This window comes from Psittacula echo, assembly GCF_963264785.1.
Source record: "Psittacula echo genome assembly, chromosome: 3".
NCBI classification, from domain to species: domain Eukaryota; kingdom Metazoa; phylum Chordata; class Aves; order Psittaciformes; family Psittacidae; genus Psittacula; species Psittacula echo.
In genome coordinates, this window is record NC_137736.1 from 28579131 (window position 1) to 28599485 (window position 20355).

Below are 20355 nucleotides of genomic sequence, written 5' to 3' on the forward strand. Positions count from 1 at the left end.
GGTGTCTTCTCCCAGGTAGCAATAGGACAAGAGGTAATGGCCTCAAGCTGCACCAGGGGAGTTTTAGATTGGGTATTAGGAAAAATTTCTTCACTGGGAGGGTGATCAGGTATTGGCACAGGCTGCCCAGGGCAGCGGTGGAGTCATCATCCCTGGAGTGATTAAAAACCCGTGTACATGGTTTAGGGTGGGCTTAGCAGTGCTGGGGCGGTCTTGATCTTGAAGGTCTTTTCCAACCTAGTCCATTCTGTGATTGTGCTGTGGGGATGGCCACGCACACCTGAACTGATTACAGTGACGGGGGCTAATATCGCCTCAACTGCACCGCCACGACGCAGTCTAGCGCTACAAAGTCACCGACAGCCGCGGTGCTCACCGGCAGTGACGTCAGCAGCTCACTAATAACGAGGCCGCAGAGACAGCCGCCGCCGTTGGCGAGGCCAGCACTAGGGCGGGGCCAAACCGACGCCCTCACATTGGCGGTGACGGCGGCGCGATTGCTCCAGTGCTCGCCCACCCTCTCCGCCTTTCTCTGCCGCTGCGGGAGTCCGCGCAGGCGCAGGTCTTCAGTCTGGCAGCGCATGCGCACCCCGGGGTAGGAGGGGATAGGATGGCGGCGTCCGCGCTCCCGACACCGCGGTACGGTCACGTGGGGCCGCACGGGCCCTTCCGCGATGTGTATGAGCCGGCCGAGGACACTTTCTTGCTGCTGGACGCGCTGGAGCAGGACGCGGCCCGCCTGAGGCAGGCCCGGTAGGCACCGCGGGGAGGGGTGGGAGCGGCCAATGGACGGGAGGGGGCGAGGCGAGGCGAGGCGGTCACTTCCGTCTCCCCTCCGCGGGCGGTTGGTCGAGGGGAACGCGGTAACACCGGGCTTGCCGCGCTTCTCAGAACGGCTTCGGGCTCTGCTGGTTGTCCGTAGGGTGGCGCGTTGGGGGTAACATATGAGCAGCTGTGCAAGGGCTGCACCGTATTTCGGTGGCAGCAGCACGTATTCGAGTATTTCAGTTCTGGGGCCCCCAACACCTGAAGGACGTGGACCTGTTGGAACAGAGACCAGCGGAGGGTCGCGAAGATGCTCGGAGGGCTGGAGTACCTCTCCTGTGAACACAAGCTGAAAGAGCTGAGGTTGTTCAGCCTGCAGAAGAGAAGGCTCCGAGGAGACCTTAGAGCAGCTTCCAGTGCCTGAAGGGACCTTCAGGGATGCTGTAGAGGGACTTTTTACAAGGGCATGTAGTGACAGCACAAGGGGTGATGGTTTGAAACTGAAAAAATGTAGATTTAAATTAAATATTATAAAGAAATTATTTACGAGGGTGGTGAGACATGGCAGAGATTGCCTAGAGAAACTGGCTGCCCCATCCCTGGCAGTGTTTAAGGCCAGGTTGGAGGTGGCTTTGAGCAACTTGCTGTAGTGGAAGGTGTTGCTGGCTGTGGCAGGGGGTCGGAACTAGATGAGAGTTAAGATCCCTTCCAACCCAAACCATTCTGTGATTTTATGAATATGGTAAAATGCTTGTGTCCCACCCCCACTGAAGCCTTAAGAGTTGTATAGCTGCTTAGGTTGCTGCCCAGTGTCAGCAGCTGAAGTATGCCTCTGTAACTATAACCACTACAGGAGTCGCCCAAGGAGTTAATGTTATGAGTGATTATTTTGAAATTGCCTGCCACTGCTGTATGTCCAGAGCTGGCTGAAACTCTCCTGAGGTATTCTGCATTTGAGTCCTGCTTTAGTTGTGCAGCTTCATTAATTTCTATTGGAGTTCAGTCTTGCTGCAATAAATCTGTAATAAATGCTGTAAAAATGTAGCCTGTACTGTTAAGATTGTGCAGTTAATGGAAACTTTAATGTTAGTAGGCATGGGGGAAATGTTATCACAGGCCACTTTGGGAAACACACAAGGAATTGTCTGTATGGTCACCAAGAGGCCTGAAAAACGCTGTGAAACAGGCAACATGACGTGGGCTTTGACATGTCGTGGGCTTTGAAGGCTGTATAATAAGTATTTCAGCACATCTGGGAGAAGGGCATCAGGTTTTCTAACACTGCCTTGACTAATTCTGCATCTGATGTAGGTGGTCTTATATGTTACAAATAAGTCATCCAGAGTTTTCTCTCTTTAGAGTTGAGATCTGCCTTGAAATAGGATCTGGATCTGGTGTGGTTTCAACATTTGTAGCTTCTTCCATTATTGGATCCAGTGCACTGTATATGTAAGTATAATAGCACTTAAACTGCTGCATGCACTAATAAACAATACTTAACCCTCACATATATACTTTCAATTTTTACATTTTAAAAACTGTTCTTTTCACAAAGCAATATCAGTTCAATTCTACAGGTATGGAAATCAAAGCAAAGCAAGCCTAAACTACTTACTTCAGGTTCTTTAACAATTAAGTAGTGGTGCCACTAGAATTGCATCTTCCCACTTCTGAGACAAATTGCTAAGTTTACTATTGTGTTCACTGTCCTGGGTTCAGCAGTAGCAGTCATTTTTTCTCCTTCTTAGTAGCTGATGCAGCACTGTGTTTTTGACTTTTGGCCTGGGAACAGTGCTGGTAACGCCAATGTTTTTAGTTGGTGCTCAGTAATGTTTACTCTGACCAAGGACTTTGTGAGTCTCATGCTCTGCCAGGGAGGAGGGGAAGCCAGCAGGAAGCAGAGACAGGACACCTGATCCAAACTAGCCAAAGAGGTATTCCATACCACAGCACATCATGCCCAGGATGTAACTGGGAGTTACCCGGAAGGGCTAGCTCACTGCTGGGTGGGGGGAGGTATCGTTTGATGGGTGGTGAGGTGTTGTATTCTCTTCCCTTGTTATTTCCTTTATCATTATTATTATTGGTGGCAGCAGTAGTGATTTGTGTTATACCTTAGTTACTGGACTGTTCTTATCTCAACCCGTGGGAGTTACATTCTTTCGATTCTCCTCCCCATCCCTCCGGGGAGCGGGGGAAAAAAAAGGGGGGGAGTGAGGGAGTGGACTACATGGCTAACTTGACGACAGGGTTTAAACCACGACAGTTCACTTAGTTAAATTCTAAATTTTAGCCACTGACTAGTCTTACTGAGGTCTGATGACACAATGTTAGTTATGGATGCTAGCAGTAACTGAATCTTATGAGAGACTTGTATGCATATGTATTTATGCAGAGCTAGCATTGAAAAACAAATCCTGCACTTTAGCTTTCATACAGCCATTAAAACTTCCAGCATAGTGTTGAGTGGTTTAGCTGCTGATACATTGTGTGTATTTTACTGGTTATTTTTTGCTATAGACTTGAGAAGTAAAGCATGCCAGAAAGGATGTTTTCATTGAGAGTACATAAATAAGCATATGGTTCATGGTGATGTTACAGTACCCAAATATGGTACCCAGTAATTTAGACTTTGTAATATTTTGCTTCTAGATGCACAGATATTAACCCAATGGCAGCTCACTGTACACTGGAGACAGCTCTGCTTAACAACGTTCACCTTCAGCCAGTCATTACTGACTTGGTAAGATGTTTCAGTAATATCTTTATAGTTATTGTAATTTTTTAATACTTATTAGAAATACTGAAAAGTAACCGTGGCCTGGTACAAGCATCCTCTTAAAAAGCACAGAAGTAAAAAAGAAAACAGTAAAATGCAAAAGTGTTTCTGAAACAAGGGAAAACCAAACTGCTTCAGCTCTAAAATTCAAATTTAAGCTTTAAAATTTCAGTGAATTAATTTTAAGACTTAATTATGTAGATATAGTTTGGAAAATGCTGCACAAGGACCTCTACAGTGACCTGACATTCTCGTAGCCCTTTCTCTAATGTGATGCATTTCTTAGTTCTCGGCTCTTTCTGATTTAATTAGGGAATGTGTATGTTGTTACTTTATCCTTATGTCATGGTTTAAACTCAGCCACGCAGTCTCTCTCTCACTCCCTCCCTTCCTTCCCCCCAGCTCCCAGAGGGATGGGGAGGAGAACTGAAAGAATGTAACTCCCATGGGTTGAGATAAGAACAGTCTAGTAACTAGGGTATAACACAAACCAATACTGCTGCCACCAATAATAATAATGATAAGGGAAATAACAAGGGAAGAGAATACAACACCTCACCACTCGCTGACCGATACCCAGTCCGACTGAGCAGTGATCTAGCCCTTCCGGGTATCCGCCCTCAGTTTATATACTGGGCATGACGTGCCGTGGTATGGAATACCTCTTTGGCTAGTTTGGGTCAGGTGTCCTTTGCCTGCTTCCTCCTGGCTTCCTCTCCTCCCTGGCAGAGCATGAGACTCACAAAGTGTCACAAAGTCCTTGGTCAGAGTAAACATTACTGAGCACCAACTAAAAACATCGGCGTTATCAGCACTGTTCCCAGGCCGAAAGTCAGAAACACAGCACTGCACCAGCTACTAAGAAGGAGAAAAATGACTGCTACTGCTGAACCCAGGACACCTTACAAAACTTGATATGGAGAAAAGCTAGGTTTCTCATCTCTTTAGCAAGATGTTTGTTTAAAATACCCTAAATATCTGTGTTTATAAAAGATAATGAAGAAAGACAACAACATATGTGATCTAAAATGGATGAAATACTGCTCATACTTGAGAAATGAACTGCAGTTGTCACTGATTGGTAATTTTGGGTAACAAATATTAACCAACGATAACTTAAAAATTCTTTTATATCTGACTTATCTATCTAACTTTGTGTCCACATATGTGTCTCTTTCTGTTCTACATCCCATATATAACATACTCTTTAAGCTGACTGAAATGTTCTGCTGTGGATGGATACTTCTTCGTGATGCTTCTCTTGCACTTAGAAAGTAAAGTTCAGTGTTCCTGGGTCAGGCTGAAATGCTCAGAATATCCAGCATTATGTAACTGTATTTTTACAAAATGCATGCATTGTTTCAAAAAAAAAAAAAAAAAAAAAAAAAAAAAAAAAAAAAGGAAAATTAACCTTCAACTCATCTACAGGTCAAAGGACTGTCTCCAAGATTAAATGGGAAGGTTGATCTACTGATATTTAATCCCCCGTATGTGGTGACACCTTCTGAAGAGGTAGGAAAAATTGGAAATACACAATAAAAATTATATTTCTACTGTTGGAGGCAAAACAAATAAGTTCTGCTATGAAAACTAAAGGGGTTTTCTTTTTTTTTTTTTTTTTTCTTAAATAATAGGGGATGTTGTAGGACCAGCACTCTTGTAACAGCACTGTTGTAGTGAAAATTATTTACTACAGTTGCTTATAAAGACTACGTGGGAATAAGGATTGCTAGCTGCTGCTTCTCAAGACCTAGTTTCTCCATCAAGTATAAACTGTAAGACTTTTGTTAGGCATGCTAAGGCATTCCCATGAAAGACTTTCAATGGAAAATGCAGAATATCCTCTGCTTCTGTAGTTGCTGTTCTCAGATGACCCAAAAACAGTTAAAGGGTTTTCTGGCCACCTTCCATTTGGCAAACGCACTCATAAGACATTACAAGAAAATACGTAAAAAGCACATGACAAAATGCAGCTCTTTTAATCCAGTTTAAGAGTAGAACTTGAAACAAAAATTGTACGCTGTGTAAAAAGTAGTCTTGAAGTAATTTTGTTTCATATTACTTATTGCATGCTTCAAGCTGAAACATTATCACTTTGAGCATTTACTAATCTGATGAATTAAAGTTGACAGATTTCTAATGGCAGACATCCAAAACTAGACATTATGGTAGGGTTTCTCTTCTGAGTGACCCTTCTATCATTCTGTATTGTGACAATCTTTGCCTTCATTCCTTCTAGGTGGAAAGCCACGGAATAGCGGCATCCTGGGCTGGTGGCAAGAAGGGCAGAGAAGTAATGGATAGAGTTTTTCCATTAGTACCAGACCTACTTTCACCAGAAGGATTATTCTACTTGGTCACAATTAAAGAAAATAATCCAGGTGATCACTTTCCTTGGACCATTAAGTGTGCCGAACCAGATCTAACACTATATTAATCAAAATGTTGATCACTGCAATGTTCTCCAGCTTATCAGACTTCAGTAAACAAGAAAAAGTAGTACACAACATCAGTTGAATCTAACACGTGGTGACAGCAACTAATTCAAGATTGACAGCATGTATTGACATTCATATAGGTGTTTTAGGTCCTCATTTAGAAATGCTGTAGATGACCATTATCTGCCTGCTTCATAAAGCCCATGGCATCTCTGTGGACTCTTGTGCTTCTCGTCTTTTAATTTTATGTGGGTGTCTAATCTACAGAGGGACTTTTACATAAACTGATGTCTCTTGGAGTCCTTTTCCTGAATTCATGGCTTTTGCATCCAAATTTACCAAAAGAACACCCTAACTTAGTTTGGAAAATGGTATTATGTAGGTCCTGACCTCAGCAGGGTCAGGACCCCACACTCAAGTGTGGGCTTCAGTTCCACACTTGAAAGGTGACTGTAAATCTTAAGAACTAAGTATAACAAAGCCAGGCCCATCCTTCCTCATCAAAGAGAATGACAGTGTGAACTTCAAAGGCAAGAGCCTTCAGTTGGGAATGTGAAGTCTTTCATTTTGACAGGCATAGAGAAAAGATGCAGACTTGTTTCTTCCAATCTAGTGCTTAATGGCTATACATTATCAACTAATTTTAAGAAACATTCTTTCACACCCCATAGATCAGGCAGCTTTTGGGAGAAGGTGCTACAAATTTTAGTTTCTTCTACAAATTAGCTTCATAACTGAATTGTTTATTGCTATTAATAATACCAAAACACAGAACTTCAGTCAGCAAATTGTAGACTTCGTTTGTTCTTGGTGGAAGACTGTTTTGCATAAAACTTAGTGACAACACAGTCTATAATCTTTGTTTTACAGCTTATGTTTGGTAGATGCTTTAGCACTGCCTTTTACAGCTGCTTTCCATATTAACTCAATTGTAATGCTACACTTTCAATTACAGATGAAATCCTGGAAACAATGAAGAAACATGGCTTAGAAGGCACACGAGTACTTTCCAGACAAGCAGGACCAGAGATACTTACTATCCTCAGATTTAGGAAGTCATTGATAACTGCTCTTCATCTTCCAGACACTAGACATGCAGAAAGCTGAACACAAGAGAACTGAAATTGCCCAATCAAATTTTAAGCCAAGATTTTCCATCCGCTTAAAGAGTATCTTCACTTCCTGATTACTGCAGTGAAACTGATCAAGATTCTATATTTATTTTTATTCTGGATGTCAGCCAGCTACTGTTGGCTGTCAGAGGTGTAGTGGTCCTCTAGCCATCCACAGGACAGTTGAGGGGCAACTGTGAAATACCCTGCCTTGTTGTATTTGCACTTAAACACTGAAGACTTTTTCCTTTATAAATAGGTATTTGTATATTTTGTCATTGTGGCTCATTAAAATAATTTACTTGATATAATTCTTCCTGGTTTAATATATCCTTATAATACCTTTAATATATCCTTTTAATAGCTTGCTGTCTATACCTATGCTGTATTTGAATGAATACTTAGAATCAGTGTTACTTAGTTTGATGTGGTATCGGATACTTTTACAAGTCTAAGGCACAATTACTGAGTTTCCTTCACTTGCAAGGAAATGGTGTACTTCTGAACAGCAAGATGCAGTAAGTGTATATCAAGACCTAAAGCAAAAGCAAGCTATTACTCTCCTGAAGTCTTACGGGCAACAGTAGGGTGACTGTGTTCCCTCTTATGTCATTTTACAAGGAGGGTACTGTTGTATATGAAATGAAAAGTTCTCATCCATGAAAAGGTATTAAGAGTGGGAAAAGGAAGTGATGCTATTGAAAAAGCTGGTTACTGGGTAGTTGGAAACAAGGACTTTAAGGAGAAGTAGAGTAAAAGTCCTCCCTCTATGGGAAGCTATTTCCTGATCACTGGATCCAGATGAAAAGCTTTCCTCTGCAGCTTCTTCCTCCTCCTCCTGCCCACAGAAGGTTCATGTAGAGTTGCCCCAGTGGTGTACATGAGATGTGTGCTTTGCAGTGGGCACAGTCCAACAAGGAAGATGTTTAGATGTTTTGCTCACATGCAGCACAATGGCAGAGACAGTCTCAGATGCAGCACCACTGCTAATACATTGCAATACTAAACCAATCCTCCCTATCTCTTTCACCCCCCATATCTTCTCAAAATATTTGCTGCATGCAAGAGTTGTGGTCAATGGCTCAATGTCTGGCTGAAGACCAGTAACGAGTGGCATCCCTCAGGGATTGGTGTTGGGACCGGTCTTGTTCAACATCTTTGTCGGTGACATGGACAGTGGGATTGAGTGCGCCCTCAGCAAGTTTGCTGATGACACCAAGCTGTGTGGTTCAGTTGATACACTGGAGGGGAGGAATGCCATCCAGAGGGACCTTGACACGCTTGTGAGGTGGGCTGGTGCCAACCTGATGAAGTTTAAGCATGCCAAGTGCAAGGTCCTACACCTGGGTCGGAGCAATCCCAGGCACAGCTACAGGTTGGGCAGAGAAGAGATTCAGAGCAGCCCTGCAGAGAAGGACTTGGGGGTGTTGGTTGATGAGAAAATGAACATGAGCCGGCTTCAGTGTGCGCTCGCAGCCCAGAAAGCCAACCGTATCCTGGGCTGCATCAAGAGGAGCATGACCAGCAGGTCGAAAGAGGTGATCCTGCCCCTCTACTCTGCTCTCGTGAGACCTCACTTGGAGTATTGTGTGCAGTTCTGGTGTCCTCAACATCAAAAGGACATGGAACTGTTGGAACAAGTCCAGAGGAGGGCCACGAGGACGATCAGGGGACTGGAGTATCTCTGGTATGAAGATAGGCTGAGAAAGTTGTGTCTGTTCAGCCTGGAGAAGAGAAGGCTGCGTGGAGACCTCATAGCAGCCTTCCAGTATCTGAAGGGGGCCTACAAGGATGCTGGGGATGAACTATTCATCAGGGACTATAGTGACAGGACAAGGGGTAACGGGTTAAAACTTAAACAGGAGAAGTTTAGATTGGATATAAGGAAGAAATTCTTTACTGTGAGGGTGGTGAGGCACTGGAATGGGTTGCCCAGGGAGGTTGTGAATGCTCCATCCCTGGCAGTGTTCAAGGCCAGGTTGGATGAGGCCTTGGGTGGCATGGTTTAGTGTGAGGTGTCCCTGCCTATGGCAGGGGGGTTGGAACTAGATGATCTTAAGGTCCTTTCCAAACCTAACTATTCTATGAGTCTATGATTCTATTCCCTAGCACTGCCTGGGAGAATGCTTTCAGAGACCCTAACCTTTAAGAATTTGTGTCAAGTGATGTTTGATAAGCCATTAGCTAACTCTTCTATAGGGACCAGGGTCACAAGGGTTTTTCTGTAGAATGCTGAGGCACTGAAGAGACTTCCATTTAAGACTTCAGAAGTGAACTTACAACTCTTGTGCTTACTCAGCTTGCACAAACATTAAAAGTTCTTCCACGCTTTGAACTGACCACCCAAAAACTTTAACTAGGAGACTGAAAAAAGGTGGTTTTGAACAGGGAGAATAACACATGAGAAGTGTCGGTGCTGTTAGCAGAAACACATGACTATAAACCTAGCTAGCCCACTTGAGATTTTTTACTGCAAAAGAACATGAGAAGCTACCATCCACTTGGGACTCGTCTAAGGACTGTCAAAGTTGAGGAACTGGGGAGAAACTTTATGACCATCTGAAGCGATGTGTGTTTCCACAGTTTTCCGCTGAAAAATTTAAGCAAAGTTTTTGTTCTTGCAGCTTACCAAGTAGACAACTCTACAGAGTTGTATTTCTGCTTCCTACTTCTAGGACCTGACTTGATGGCAGACCCTTTGCTAAGCAATGCTTCTTTTTTGTTCAGTTTTCCCTTAAAAAGCTGTAAGGAGAAAAGGTTTTATGCTTAGTGATTTTACTTTGCTGTAAATCATGGCTTTTAAAGTAACAATCATAGCCGCAGGGCTGTTTGAACCAATACACTATCATCCTTACACCACTCTACAAGTTTTGTGTTGTTAACCATTTTGGCTAGCAAAGTTAAGTTTCTGAGCAAAAGTCATAACATCAAAAGAGGATTTTTAAGACGTAGCCAAAACATTTAATAGAGTAAAGCTACAGGTTTAACAAAAGGAAGTTTAATTAATGTCTAGTGTTCAGTTATAAGTAAAGAATTGGGTTTAAAAGGTAATCAAAGATAAAAACGGGCAATTATCTGGCATATATTGCAATGCTCAACAGTGTGTGCAGGTTTAAATTATAAAGAACAGAATAATGAAGATCAGAACAGAAACTAATAAAATGTAACAAACATCCTTTCCACAGAACATGATTGCACTGGGCTATCTAACAGCTGGATATTTGCACAAGGAAATATAAGCATCCAGTTCAACAAATCATAAGTTCAATTTTCCTGACCTCTCTCTACCGCTGTCTCCTGCAACTCTGGAGTTTTAGTATCAGTAAAAATGAAAAACTACAGCTTGCTCCTTAATCTGCATTTCCAGTTAGAGCTTTTCAATACCAGTTTTAAAGCCTTTCCATTCTGTCTGTCTCAAAAACTGTGAAGAAATTTCTCCTCTGGAAGGTCAGCACTACCTGTTAAAAATAACAGACTTAAGTTATCAACAGCTAAAACTCATTTCTAGAGCTTCCACATCAGAAGGGACCAACTTGTTATCTTAAAATTTGTATTATTAATTTCTGAAACTTTATCACACAAAGGAACAGAAAACAATCCAGCACTACACAGATCATTTAAAATTTATTTATTCCCTCCCTTTTATTCAACTTTTGAAAAGATACTCACCACAAATACCATTCAACTTTGAATATATTAGTATGCTACTGCTGTTTAAAAAATAAAAGGCATGGAAAATGTATAGTTGGCAACAATATTAAGTTTTGATACATCTGTCATATTCACTTGGAGTCCTTGTAATTCTGGGACAGTGGAAGTACAGTGTCCATTCAGTGATACCTACTTTGCCAGCTAATGAAGACATCAACTTAAAACAGTAAGAACTGATCAGTGCATATGCCTTCTCTTTAAAAGCCAATTGGCAATAAATAGGTAGCATTTTCCATTGTCATGCAGGAATGATTGTATTCTACTGACTTGGGCTTCCAAGTTTTTATGGGTTTAGGGTGCTGGATGGTTAAGGGATTTTGGGGAAATGAGGTTGTTAAAGGTGAAAGCTCGGTATACAAGCATGTTAATTTAAAACATTCTGTGTTTAAATTTTATGCTTTAACCGAAGGCTGTCACCCTAGATCCATGCCTTAATGTCTAACAGCAACAATATTCTTTTTTCCCCATAAAAGGAACTATTATGAACACACTATAACCAAAAATCAAGGTTTTATACCACCTATGTTAAATTTACCTGCTATATTAAAAGGCATGAGCTGGGTTAAGTGCCTGACACTGTGTTAGAATACACCTAAAATAAGAGGTTTTAATCAACTATGTTGTGGCTTAAACACCACTTTTGAAACATAACTCTGCATTATTTCCGAACTTTTAATATATCTCAGTATCTTAAAAATATACACATTAAAATAAATTATTCTTATATATTTCTTTGTATCAAAGAAGAATCTTCAAAATTACAAAAAACAGTCCAGAGGTAAATATGTGTCATATATCCCACTAGTCAAGAATTTAAAGTAACTGACATTATTTCCAAGTAGTTAGCTTCTTACAACAGTTTTTTTGCCATCTCTTCATTTATTACTTAGCTCATGGAAAGGAGAAAGACCATTTTAGTTCAGAAAAACGTCTCTCGACAGAGTGGACAAGTGGATTTGTTGCTCGATGTGAACCATTTGTACTGAAAGAGAAATACAGTGGTTTAAGATACACATGCAAGCTCTCAGGAATGACAGTTTATCGCCAATAATAACTATTATTTGCCAATTAATATAATTATCAAAGCACTAACTGTACTTTAAAAAGACCAAACAAACAAGTAACAGTAAAAAAAAAAGACCTTTCCACTTCTGTATGTATGCATGTGTACATACACATGTATTTGTATATACACATCACACACACATAATACTAAAGTCTTATTCTAAAAAGCCTGACACAAAGGAATTCTCATCCAGTCTCATTTTAGAATAAAAAGCTAGCATTTTTAAAGCAGCAATAATCGCTCCATTTCATGTCCATACAGGTGCCAATCTGTTCCAGTATGCTCTGTACAACCACTGCCTACAATGACCTGGGTATAGTTAAATGTTAATTGTCCATATCAGTATGGTTTACTAAAGAGCATGCTGCACAAATTAAATTTAACCTTTTCCATTCCCATATTGGTGCGGATAACAGCAAGATGGTGTTGCTACACCCTACGTAGATGTAAGGCTTATGTCTTAGTGAATGTGAAATGGATCATTATCATCTGTGAAGTGTAGCAACCCCTCTCTCATTACATGCTCTTACATCTTAGTACAAAAGCCATACACATAACTCATGAGTTTAGTTAATCCCAGATACTCCAATAACATAACAGAGAACTGATGGTATTACAACAGAAGTTCCTGGTTCAAACTACAAATGGATATTTTGCCTATTTGAAAGATTTAGTCTAGGTACTTACCAAGCAAGCTGAATGAAACTTTTTCTTGCATGTTCTGCAAGCTTTTTTGGGAAGTGAATAGTTGGAACCATGAATGACTGAAAAGCAGATCATGCAATCTTCAACACCCTCAAAACGTTTGTCCACGTTATTTTTCCACAAAGACAATCCTTCCATAATACTTCCATTCTAACAGAGGGAAAAGAGCTATTAATACTGCAGAATTCCTTCACAGTATTTGTACTGTTATGCATAAGCAGATGAAGGAAACAAAGCCTGAAGGCTTTATCTGAAATTATATGCAATATGTGTGGTGAATAATTTGTAGAGCAAATGCATGAAATACAGATGATAGTCTAGTCTATAGAAAAGCAATGAAAGGAATGCACTTAGGAGCACTTAAAAGGGGATTTTAAAATTTTCAATCATTGTTTTGTTCTAACCACAGATGATGCAACCTCAGCAACCACCAGTCTTTTACAGAATTTCATGTACTGGGTTTTGGGTTGGGGTTTTTTTTGGTTGGTTTGGTTTTTTTTTTCCTTCCTTCAAATGATAGTTGAAATGGCATTGCCACATATGGCAGACACTGGCCCAAGTCTTAAAGGATCTAAATTTCCAACTTTGGCTATGGATTTAACAGGACTTACTAGGCCAATAATTTTACCTCTGTGTTCCAGGATCTGGAGAGACGCAGATAGAAGAGTGAACAAACCTATGAAGTCTTTTGAGATCTACTGATGAGATCCACTATACAGATCTAAATAATACTGCATCACTAGGAATGTTTTTCTATTCTCATGACTGAATTTCAGTTTTCAAAACTAGGGGCTTCCTCTACACTTACCTGATGTGTAAGGTAGGTGCTTAACTGTAGCATCCAATTGCGCCATTGCTGTACAGCCACACCAACCCTCTTTCCACTCTCAACTGTTATGGATCCCAGTGGGTAATTTGATGGAAGCTGTATTATTAGTTCAATAAATATATCATCGACTGAATAGGTAGCGATGACTTCCCGTGCTGCAGACCGAGCCTTTACCTATTAATAAAATAGAAAAAAAAAAGCATATATAGAGATACAAAGATACACTAATCTTTTCTTTATATTTTTGTGTATATATATATATATACACAAAACATAAATACTTTACTACACACATTAAATAATCTTCTTAGACCAGGAAAACACTCTTCTTAAGGAAAATAAAAATCCACTCATATGTTGGGGAACCAAAGAAAAAATTACTAGGCATTTTTCAATCTACTGACTTTTTTAATAAACTGAAGTAAGTGTATTGATAGCCATATCTTCCACTTACCACCTCCAACATCATAAACGCCATTCTTTTGTATTTTTTTTCCAAGCAGAATATTAACAAACATCAACTTAATATACAGATACCAAGCTAAGTGTTGTTTTCATCAGTCATTTAGAACAATGAAAATGCAATCATACAACACACTGTAATACAGTCTTATAATTTCTTAATGGTTGTGAAAAACTGAAGTAAATTAGAAGAAAAAGGACAAAAAGTCTTACTAACCGTCATGCCATTAAATAACTGTGTGCTAGTCTGAACAGAAGCTATTTCCTGTGCAGAAAGCACACTGCTGACATATTTGCTTGTAAACTTATCTACAACATTGAAGACACGTTTCTCACAGCTATTCCACCAAAGCCTGACCATGGCTGGAAGGTCTTTCAGTGTTATATGGTACACAGAGCAGGCCAAGTGCGGAATCTGGGATGACAGGACTCTTGTCCCTGGGAGGGAAAGAAAGGATGTTGAAAAGCGTTAATCACAAATGTCAATTCCTCCACACCATGTACAAACATATTGACACCAATGTAACTGTGGGAACCAGAATGTCATGTACATGCTCCTTAGATACTCACTACCTTAAGTGCTTGTCTTTCTCCATCAGTCTGGTCTCTGTTTCTTAGGCTAACAGTTCACAAATGGAAATTCATCTTCTAATTTAGAGATTAACTCTAGGTGGACTACCAGAAGTCAAGAATAATTTTGCATTCTAGAAACTACAAAATGCGCATTTTGGAGCAAACAGTAAGAAATCTGGAGCACTTTTGATGTTTGCAGTGTTCCTATAGAAGTTTATAAAGAGATAAGGGAAATCGTTCTCTTGGAATGTCACATTAGTAATTCTTTCTTACTGTCATCCAGGTAAATTGTTCTGCAACATACAGTGGTATTCAAGCAAAATAACAAGAAATGGAAACTCAGTGCCTTTGCTCTCATCTATACAGGTACATAACAATTTCAGTGAAGCAACTTTAAAAACTAATTGTCTTTTTCGTGTTTCTCAGCTAAAAAAAAAAAAAAAAAAAAGAAAACCAACAAAAAAAACCCAAACCCAACCAGCATACCTTCTCACATCATGGTTGATTAACTGGGTCTTCTGAACAGCGTGATGAAAATAACACATAATTTAATGTCGCAAACATTTCAAAAAGTATGTATTAAAATACGCACAATTACAATTTTTACTAACCTTTGACATCTAAATGAAGCTCTTCAGTAAAGAAGGTTTTTGTGTCCTTATTTGGAACTTCTGAAGTTGGCCCAGAAAAGATGGGGCTTTCAGGCATAAGCCTGAACAAGTGATAAAGCAGTTTATTCAAGCTTTTAGTTCTTCTAAGGTATTGTGAGTAGAGAACTCGCAGCTGATAGTGTAAAACAAAAAAGTCAAACCAAAAACCATAACATATAGATGAGACTTAACAAATACAGCTTCCCCTGTAAATGATACATATTTGTTTCTATAGGGAAGAAAAGCAAGATTATGATTCAGAACAAGTGTTTAGAAGAGTGACTTAGTTCTCTGCATCACTTTGAATGATTAGAAAATTGTAAAAGTAGCAAGCTTGTTTGAAAATGCAAGAATCATCTATTGATACATCTTAATTCTTTATTACTCTAATACTACCAGCCTTAACTACTGCAGTGCAGAAATCAAAGTCTATTGATGCTTTCAGAATTCCACTAATTCCACAAAATCAATAGGCGCATAATTAAAAGAATATAAAGGCTGAATGAAACACCAACATTCAAACCAAGTAAGTATATTAAGAAATTCAGTTAAGAGGAAAGGACTCAACATATACCTGAGAAGAAGCTGCTTTGAAGAAAGCTAATATTAATTTCCAAGTGAGAAGGTATCCCAGAACAAGGCAGAACTCATCGCTCAAGGGCTGAATAACTGCAAATTCTCCAACCGGAATGCATTCCAGGATGTTTTCTAGCAAGACCTCCTGAGTGGCCAGGACAGACATAAGAGCTGCTGGAGGTGATCTATGGAAAAGTGTTATCTGGTTTAGTAAATTCAAATCTTAAGCAGAGCATTAACTGAATTTATATTCACAGATTTCCTAGAAAAGTCATGTCAGTAAAACTATGTATGTAGAACATAAAAGGGACCTTTTATTCAAGGAAAAAATACTTTTAAAATCTAGCACAAATGTGTGAATGTAAGGTTTTTTCATTTTTAATTTCTTTTTCCTGAAAGGACAGTTGGTTTTTTTTTGCAAGACAAGCATAAACTGAATGCTGACCACTTAACCTGGAAGTGGTCTATGTGTAAGCTGATTCAATCTACGCCATGCAGAGCTGGTTTGCTTGCTTGCTTTATTTGCAAGTCACACCAACAAAAGAGCAATTGAACAATGGATCTCCTAATCACTGCACGTGTTGGGTTTGGGTTTGGATTAAAAAGCCTTTTGCAGCTCTATAGTAAAGGTAGGCAGTGAACCCTAGGGTGAAGAAAAAAGATTTTATTCTTTTTTTTTTTTAAACAGTTATCATACTTCCTCTTCAAACTGTTGACTTATTATTGTATTCAAGCTTTATACAACACCCAGGTCAATATTGGAGGTTGATGTAACTGAAGCTACCTGTGCAGCTGGACACATTCTGAATAGAACAGTCCAGTAAAAATCTGTGAAGATTTCACAATACAAAGCACGTACGTTGTGCTTACTCTAGTAACTGTACCTAGAAAACAATTGCAAATGCTGCTTGCAGTTTTAGCACAAAGGCAGATTTAAGCAATTATAGTGAATATTTTTAATATTTATTACCCTATTGTCATAGCCATATCTTTTTTTTTAACATCTCCTGAGACGTGACCACTATGCTGCAAATCTCAGCTGCTACAGCACATTTTAAAAATACAGAAGAGTCACAACAAACCCATGAGACAAACATACTCACAATGCTGATTCTTCCTCTTCGTCACCGTAAGATTTCAGATCTTCGTCATCAAATTTCGGCAATTCAGGCATTAATCTACAGAAATAGGGAAAGGAAATCAGATTTAATTTTTACTATGATGCACAGTTCTTTGCTTATCAGTGTCAAGTTAATGATAAGCAATAAAATAACGGCAATTATTCCTTATTAACAACACAGAATCTTTAAGAGTCATGTCACCATTGCAAAGATGGCTCCTGAATAACAGCCAATGAGCATGTAGCCTTGTTCAGTTCTTTTCCAGACTTTTTATACTTCCTGAGTCACTCAGGAATTTATTAATTAATTATAATTAATTAAATATAATATATTTATAATATATTATAAAATATATTATATTATAATATATAAAATATAATAATATATATAAAATAATATAAATAAATATAATTAAATAACTCAATTAATTTGTCTATCAGAATAAAGCTATTGCAAGTTTATGCCTCAATGTAAGTGAAAGATAATGGGAGGTTCTTATGCTTAAAGCAGCTGCTTTGCAACCTGCATTTTGACCAGCCAAATGTGCACAGTATTTTTCAAATTCTGTATTCTCTCTTTAGGAATCAGAGAGATCCAGAAAGTTCACACGACTACACATTTTTTTTTCACTTTCTTACTTTCTATTCTGAATTAGTGAAAATAAAAAGGCCATACTATTTAACAATAGTCAGACCCAGATCAAACCTGGAATAATTCAGTTTTTATTTTAGGATGCTACAAGTATTAGAATAGGGGCTAAAACTAAATAGCTTTATAGTTACAATACTGTTATCTATGTAAGTATGGTACAGAAAATAAAACTGCATGAATATATGTTTGTTAGTGCAGTAAAATTTCTCAGTATATACTTAGTCTATTTTTACAATTAAATTTAGCATTCATAGTTTTATATAATGTCCTCCAATACAGAACACAAATTGCCCAGTTAAGGATTTTCTTCCATGATGGAATATGAGTTTGCTAAACATACATCTATAAGCGCATGTTCTACAGCATGGTTCTGGGTTGTTTTTTTTTTTTTTCCCCGTTTGGTTAGTTTGGGTTTTTCTTGGTTTTGTTTGTTTGGTTTGGTTGGTTGGTTTTTATTTGTCTGTTTTTTTTTTTAATTAGGAAAAAACCATGGGATGGAAGGTGACAGAAGTGAGAAATTGTTGATTCTTACTTATACAACATGTGGTAGACAGAAATTTGTACAGGTCTAGCCCGGAAAAGCAACAGTGGAGATAATGTATTTAGTAGAGTCTGGAGCTTATCTGGAAGATTTGTTTTTTGGCCTGCAACAAACTTTGCTGGCAATTTATGGTTTAACAACTGGTCCTTCGAGATGTAAGTTAGAGCTTCACCCAAAGACGTTAACACAGAGTTCTGAAAAGAGCCTTCAGATGCGTTTTTGGTTTCTCCTATTTAAAACAGAGAAAAATGAGATAGAGTGTATGGATGATATCATAAACAAGCATTTACTACGAACTCAGACTGCACTTATCAGAATCCACTTAAACTTAAGAATAACAATGTTAAGTGCAGTTACTTTACTAATTAGCATGTAAGTGTTAAAAAAAAAAAAGCAACTTTTTATAAACTATGTTGACATAATATTACTATAAAATAAAAAAAACTGCCCATTGGGTTACATTTCAGAATAGCCTGATGGGTACCACTATGACCCTCCTTGCCATATACTTGCCTGTGACCTTCACCAACAAAGGCAATAGCAAACTGTGAATTCCCTCAGAAAAGAATTCTTTCCATTCTCTGATCAAGTTCACAGGAAGGTTTTCAGTAGTTTTTGGAGTTGCAGCTTCAAAGTAAGTGCTAAGGGCAGATGCCAAGTCACAACTGACACAAGCAAAAATCTGCACAAGCAGGACATGATAAAGTGAACGGTTTTCACTTGTTGTCTAGAAGGAAAAAATAAGAGGATGATGTCTTAACCATAAATTTACTTTAAAATATGTTTCACATTTCCTGTGTATACCAGAAAGTGTAATTTCCAAGAAAACTCAATTGCAAAGACCATTTTAATATGACTGGGGGAAAGTTTAAAAATGTAATCTGTACCTTAGCAAGATTTACTGAAATGAATTTCCAAGTCTCATCATTTAGAATCCTGGATTGCTTCCTTTATGTGACCTTCTTTTCAATGACAGAAACTGCCACCAAGTGGATTCAAACAGAAATGTATGCAGCTGAGCTTTTCTGTGGCACTTGTGCAGCCAAGTGAGCCAAAATTGGCACGTGAAGTGCTCTCACCTTCCTCTCCCAAACACAAAAGCCATACCTATATCATACTTGTATTTCCAACTTGCAGAAGGAAATTGACAATATACTACTATAAGCTGGAAATTATTGAAGTGGCTATCAGGAGATCATTACCTCTCCCCCAGCAGAGTTTATTCTTCTAATTTATATTCTTACTATTTTCCCCCCAAGGAATAGCATTAAATATTAAAAATATTCCCAAGCACTTATCTATGCAACAATTTTTTCATAGTAGTTTGTTGGGATTTTGTTTGTTTCGGTTTATTTGGGTTGGTTTTTTTGTTGTTGTTTTGTTTGTTGTGTTTTTTTGGGGTTTTGGTGGGAGTTTTTTCAATAAAAAAATTCACAGTTTTGAGGCATATACAGCATAGGTAAGGAGATTAATCCCAAGACTGAGAAAGGCCACATGGAAGTTTCCAGCTTGCCCTTAGTAGTGACAGGGTGAGGGATTCTGCATCCTTATTTAACAAATAAAGTAGTCAGCTGTTCACTCTAACCTGTTTTCTAACACTGTCAGAATACATTTTGATGTTTCAGGTGATCAGTTTGATATTGCAATGCAGATACTGCTTTACATTCAGTTAATTTTTATATGTCATATTAGACTTTGGTCTTAAAGAGATATTATTTTTCAACATAGAGACCTACAGCAGGCATATTTCAAAATTATTTTCCAACCACCAGTGCCATCACTAAATATCATATTGCTTCAAGGGTAAGGTAATTTCATCTCCATAAACAAAAAGAAACCAGAGATTTAGCATTGCTTGTGCCTTTAAGCGATAGATGACTTTTGTCAATGCTCAGTACAAAAGGATTTTGTACAATTCTTTTCATCAATGGGACAAATATTTGCTAAGATGAGATGACTAGGTCCCTGCCACATGCAAGGTATAATCTAAAAAGGTAAGTACATCAAAAGTGAAGATGCAACATGAGCACTCGTGCAGTAAGTGTTTATTTTCTTAGTTCCGTATCTTAATAGAGATGATATGTAAAATAAGTTATCCTCAAAATGCTGGGTACCCAGCTATTAATATTAATCATTATTCTGAGATACTATAAAGTTAACACACATCAGATGAAACTAAACCCGTTAGGCCCCACCATGTTCTAAAATTTAAGACTGAAATATTACGAACACTCTGACTTCCATTCCTCTTGGCAATCCTCATGCATCTTTATTCAAATTGCTATGTGGCATTGTTTCTATAGCGGTTTACTATATCATACCCAACTTTCCACTTTGTAAATGGATAGGCGAACTTTTAACATAAACTTTTCAAAG

At 38.8% G+C, this 20355-nt stretch overlaps 2 protein-coding genes across 5 annotated transcripts in view; one reads left to right on the plus strand and one right to left on the minus strand.

Moving 5' to 3' along the window:
* Positions 1 to 610: 610 nt before the first annotated feature.
* HEMK2 (HemK methyltransferase 2, ETF1 glutamine and histone H4 lysine) lies at positions 611 to 7394 on the plus strand (the record flags this gene model as incomplete). Its single annotated transcript, XM_080614227.1, has 6 exons — positions 611 to 753; positions 2125 to 2214; positions 3418 to 3508; positions 4973 to 5056; positions 5784 to 5925; positions 6938 to 7394. 6 exons carry the CDS (start codon positions 611 to 613, stop codon positions 7087 to 7089), a joined length of 702 nt encoding a protein of 233 aa, XP_080470353.1. The 3' UTR covers positions 7090 to 7394.
* A 2522-nt stretch (positions 7395 to 9916) lies between these two features.
* Positions 9917 to 20355, minus strand: part of LTN1 (listerin E3 ubiquitin protein ligase 1) — a 32172-nt gene continuing 21733 nt past the window's right edge. For 3 of the 4 annotated variants that reach the window (XM_080614005.1, XM_080614006.1, XM_080614004.1), the window contains 9 exons: positions 18493 to 18706; positions 17971 to 18208; positions 16770 to 16844; positions 15665 to 15851; positions 15052 to 15223; positions 14085 to 14305; positions 13385 to 13579; positions 12559 to 12726; positions 9917 to 11787 (listed from right to left, as the gene is read on the minus strand). In XM_080614005.1, coding sequence (XP_080470131.1) covers positions 11725 to 11787; positions 12559 to 12726; positions 13385 to 13579; positions 14085 to 14305; positions 15052 to 15223; positions 15665 to 15851; positions 16770 to 16844; positions 17971 to 18208; positions 18493 to 18706 — 1533 coding nt within the window. In that variant the 3' untranslated portion in view covers positions 9917 to 11724. The remainder of the gene's footprint in view (positions 11788 to 12558; positions 12727 to 13384; positions 13580 to 14084; positions 14306 to 15051; positions 15224 to 15664; positions 15852 to 16769; positions 16845 to 17970; positions 18209 to 18492; positions 18707 to 20355) is intronic. The other variant, XR_013956471.1, reaches the window with a different exon arrangement.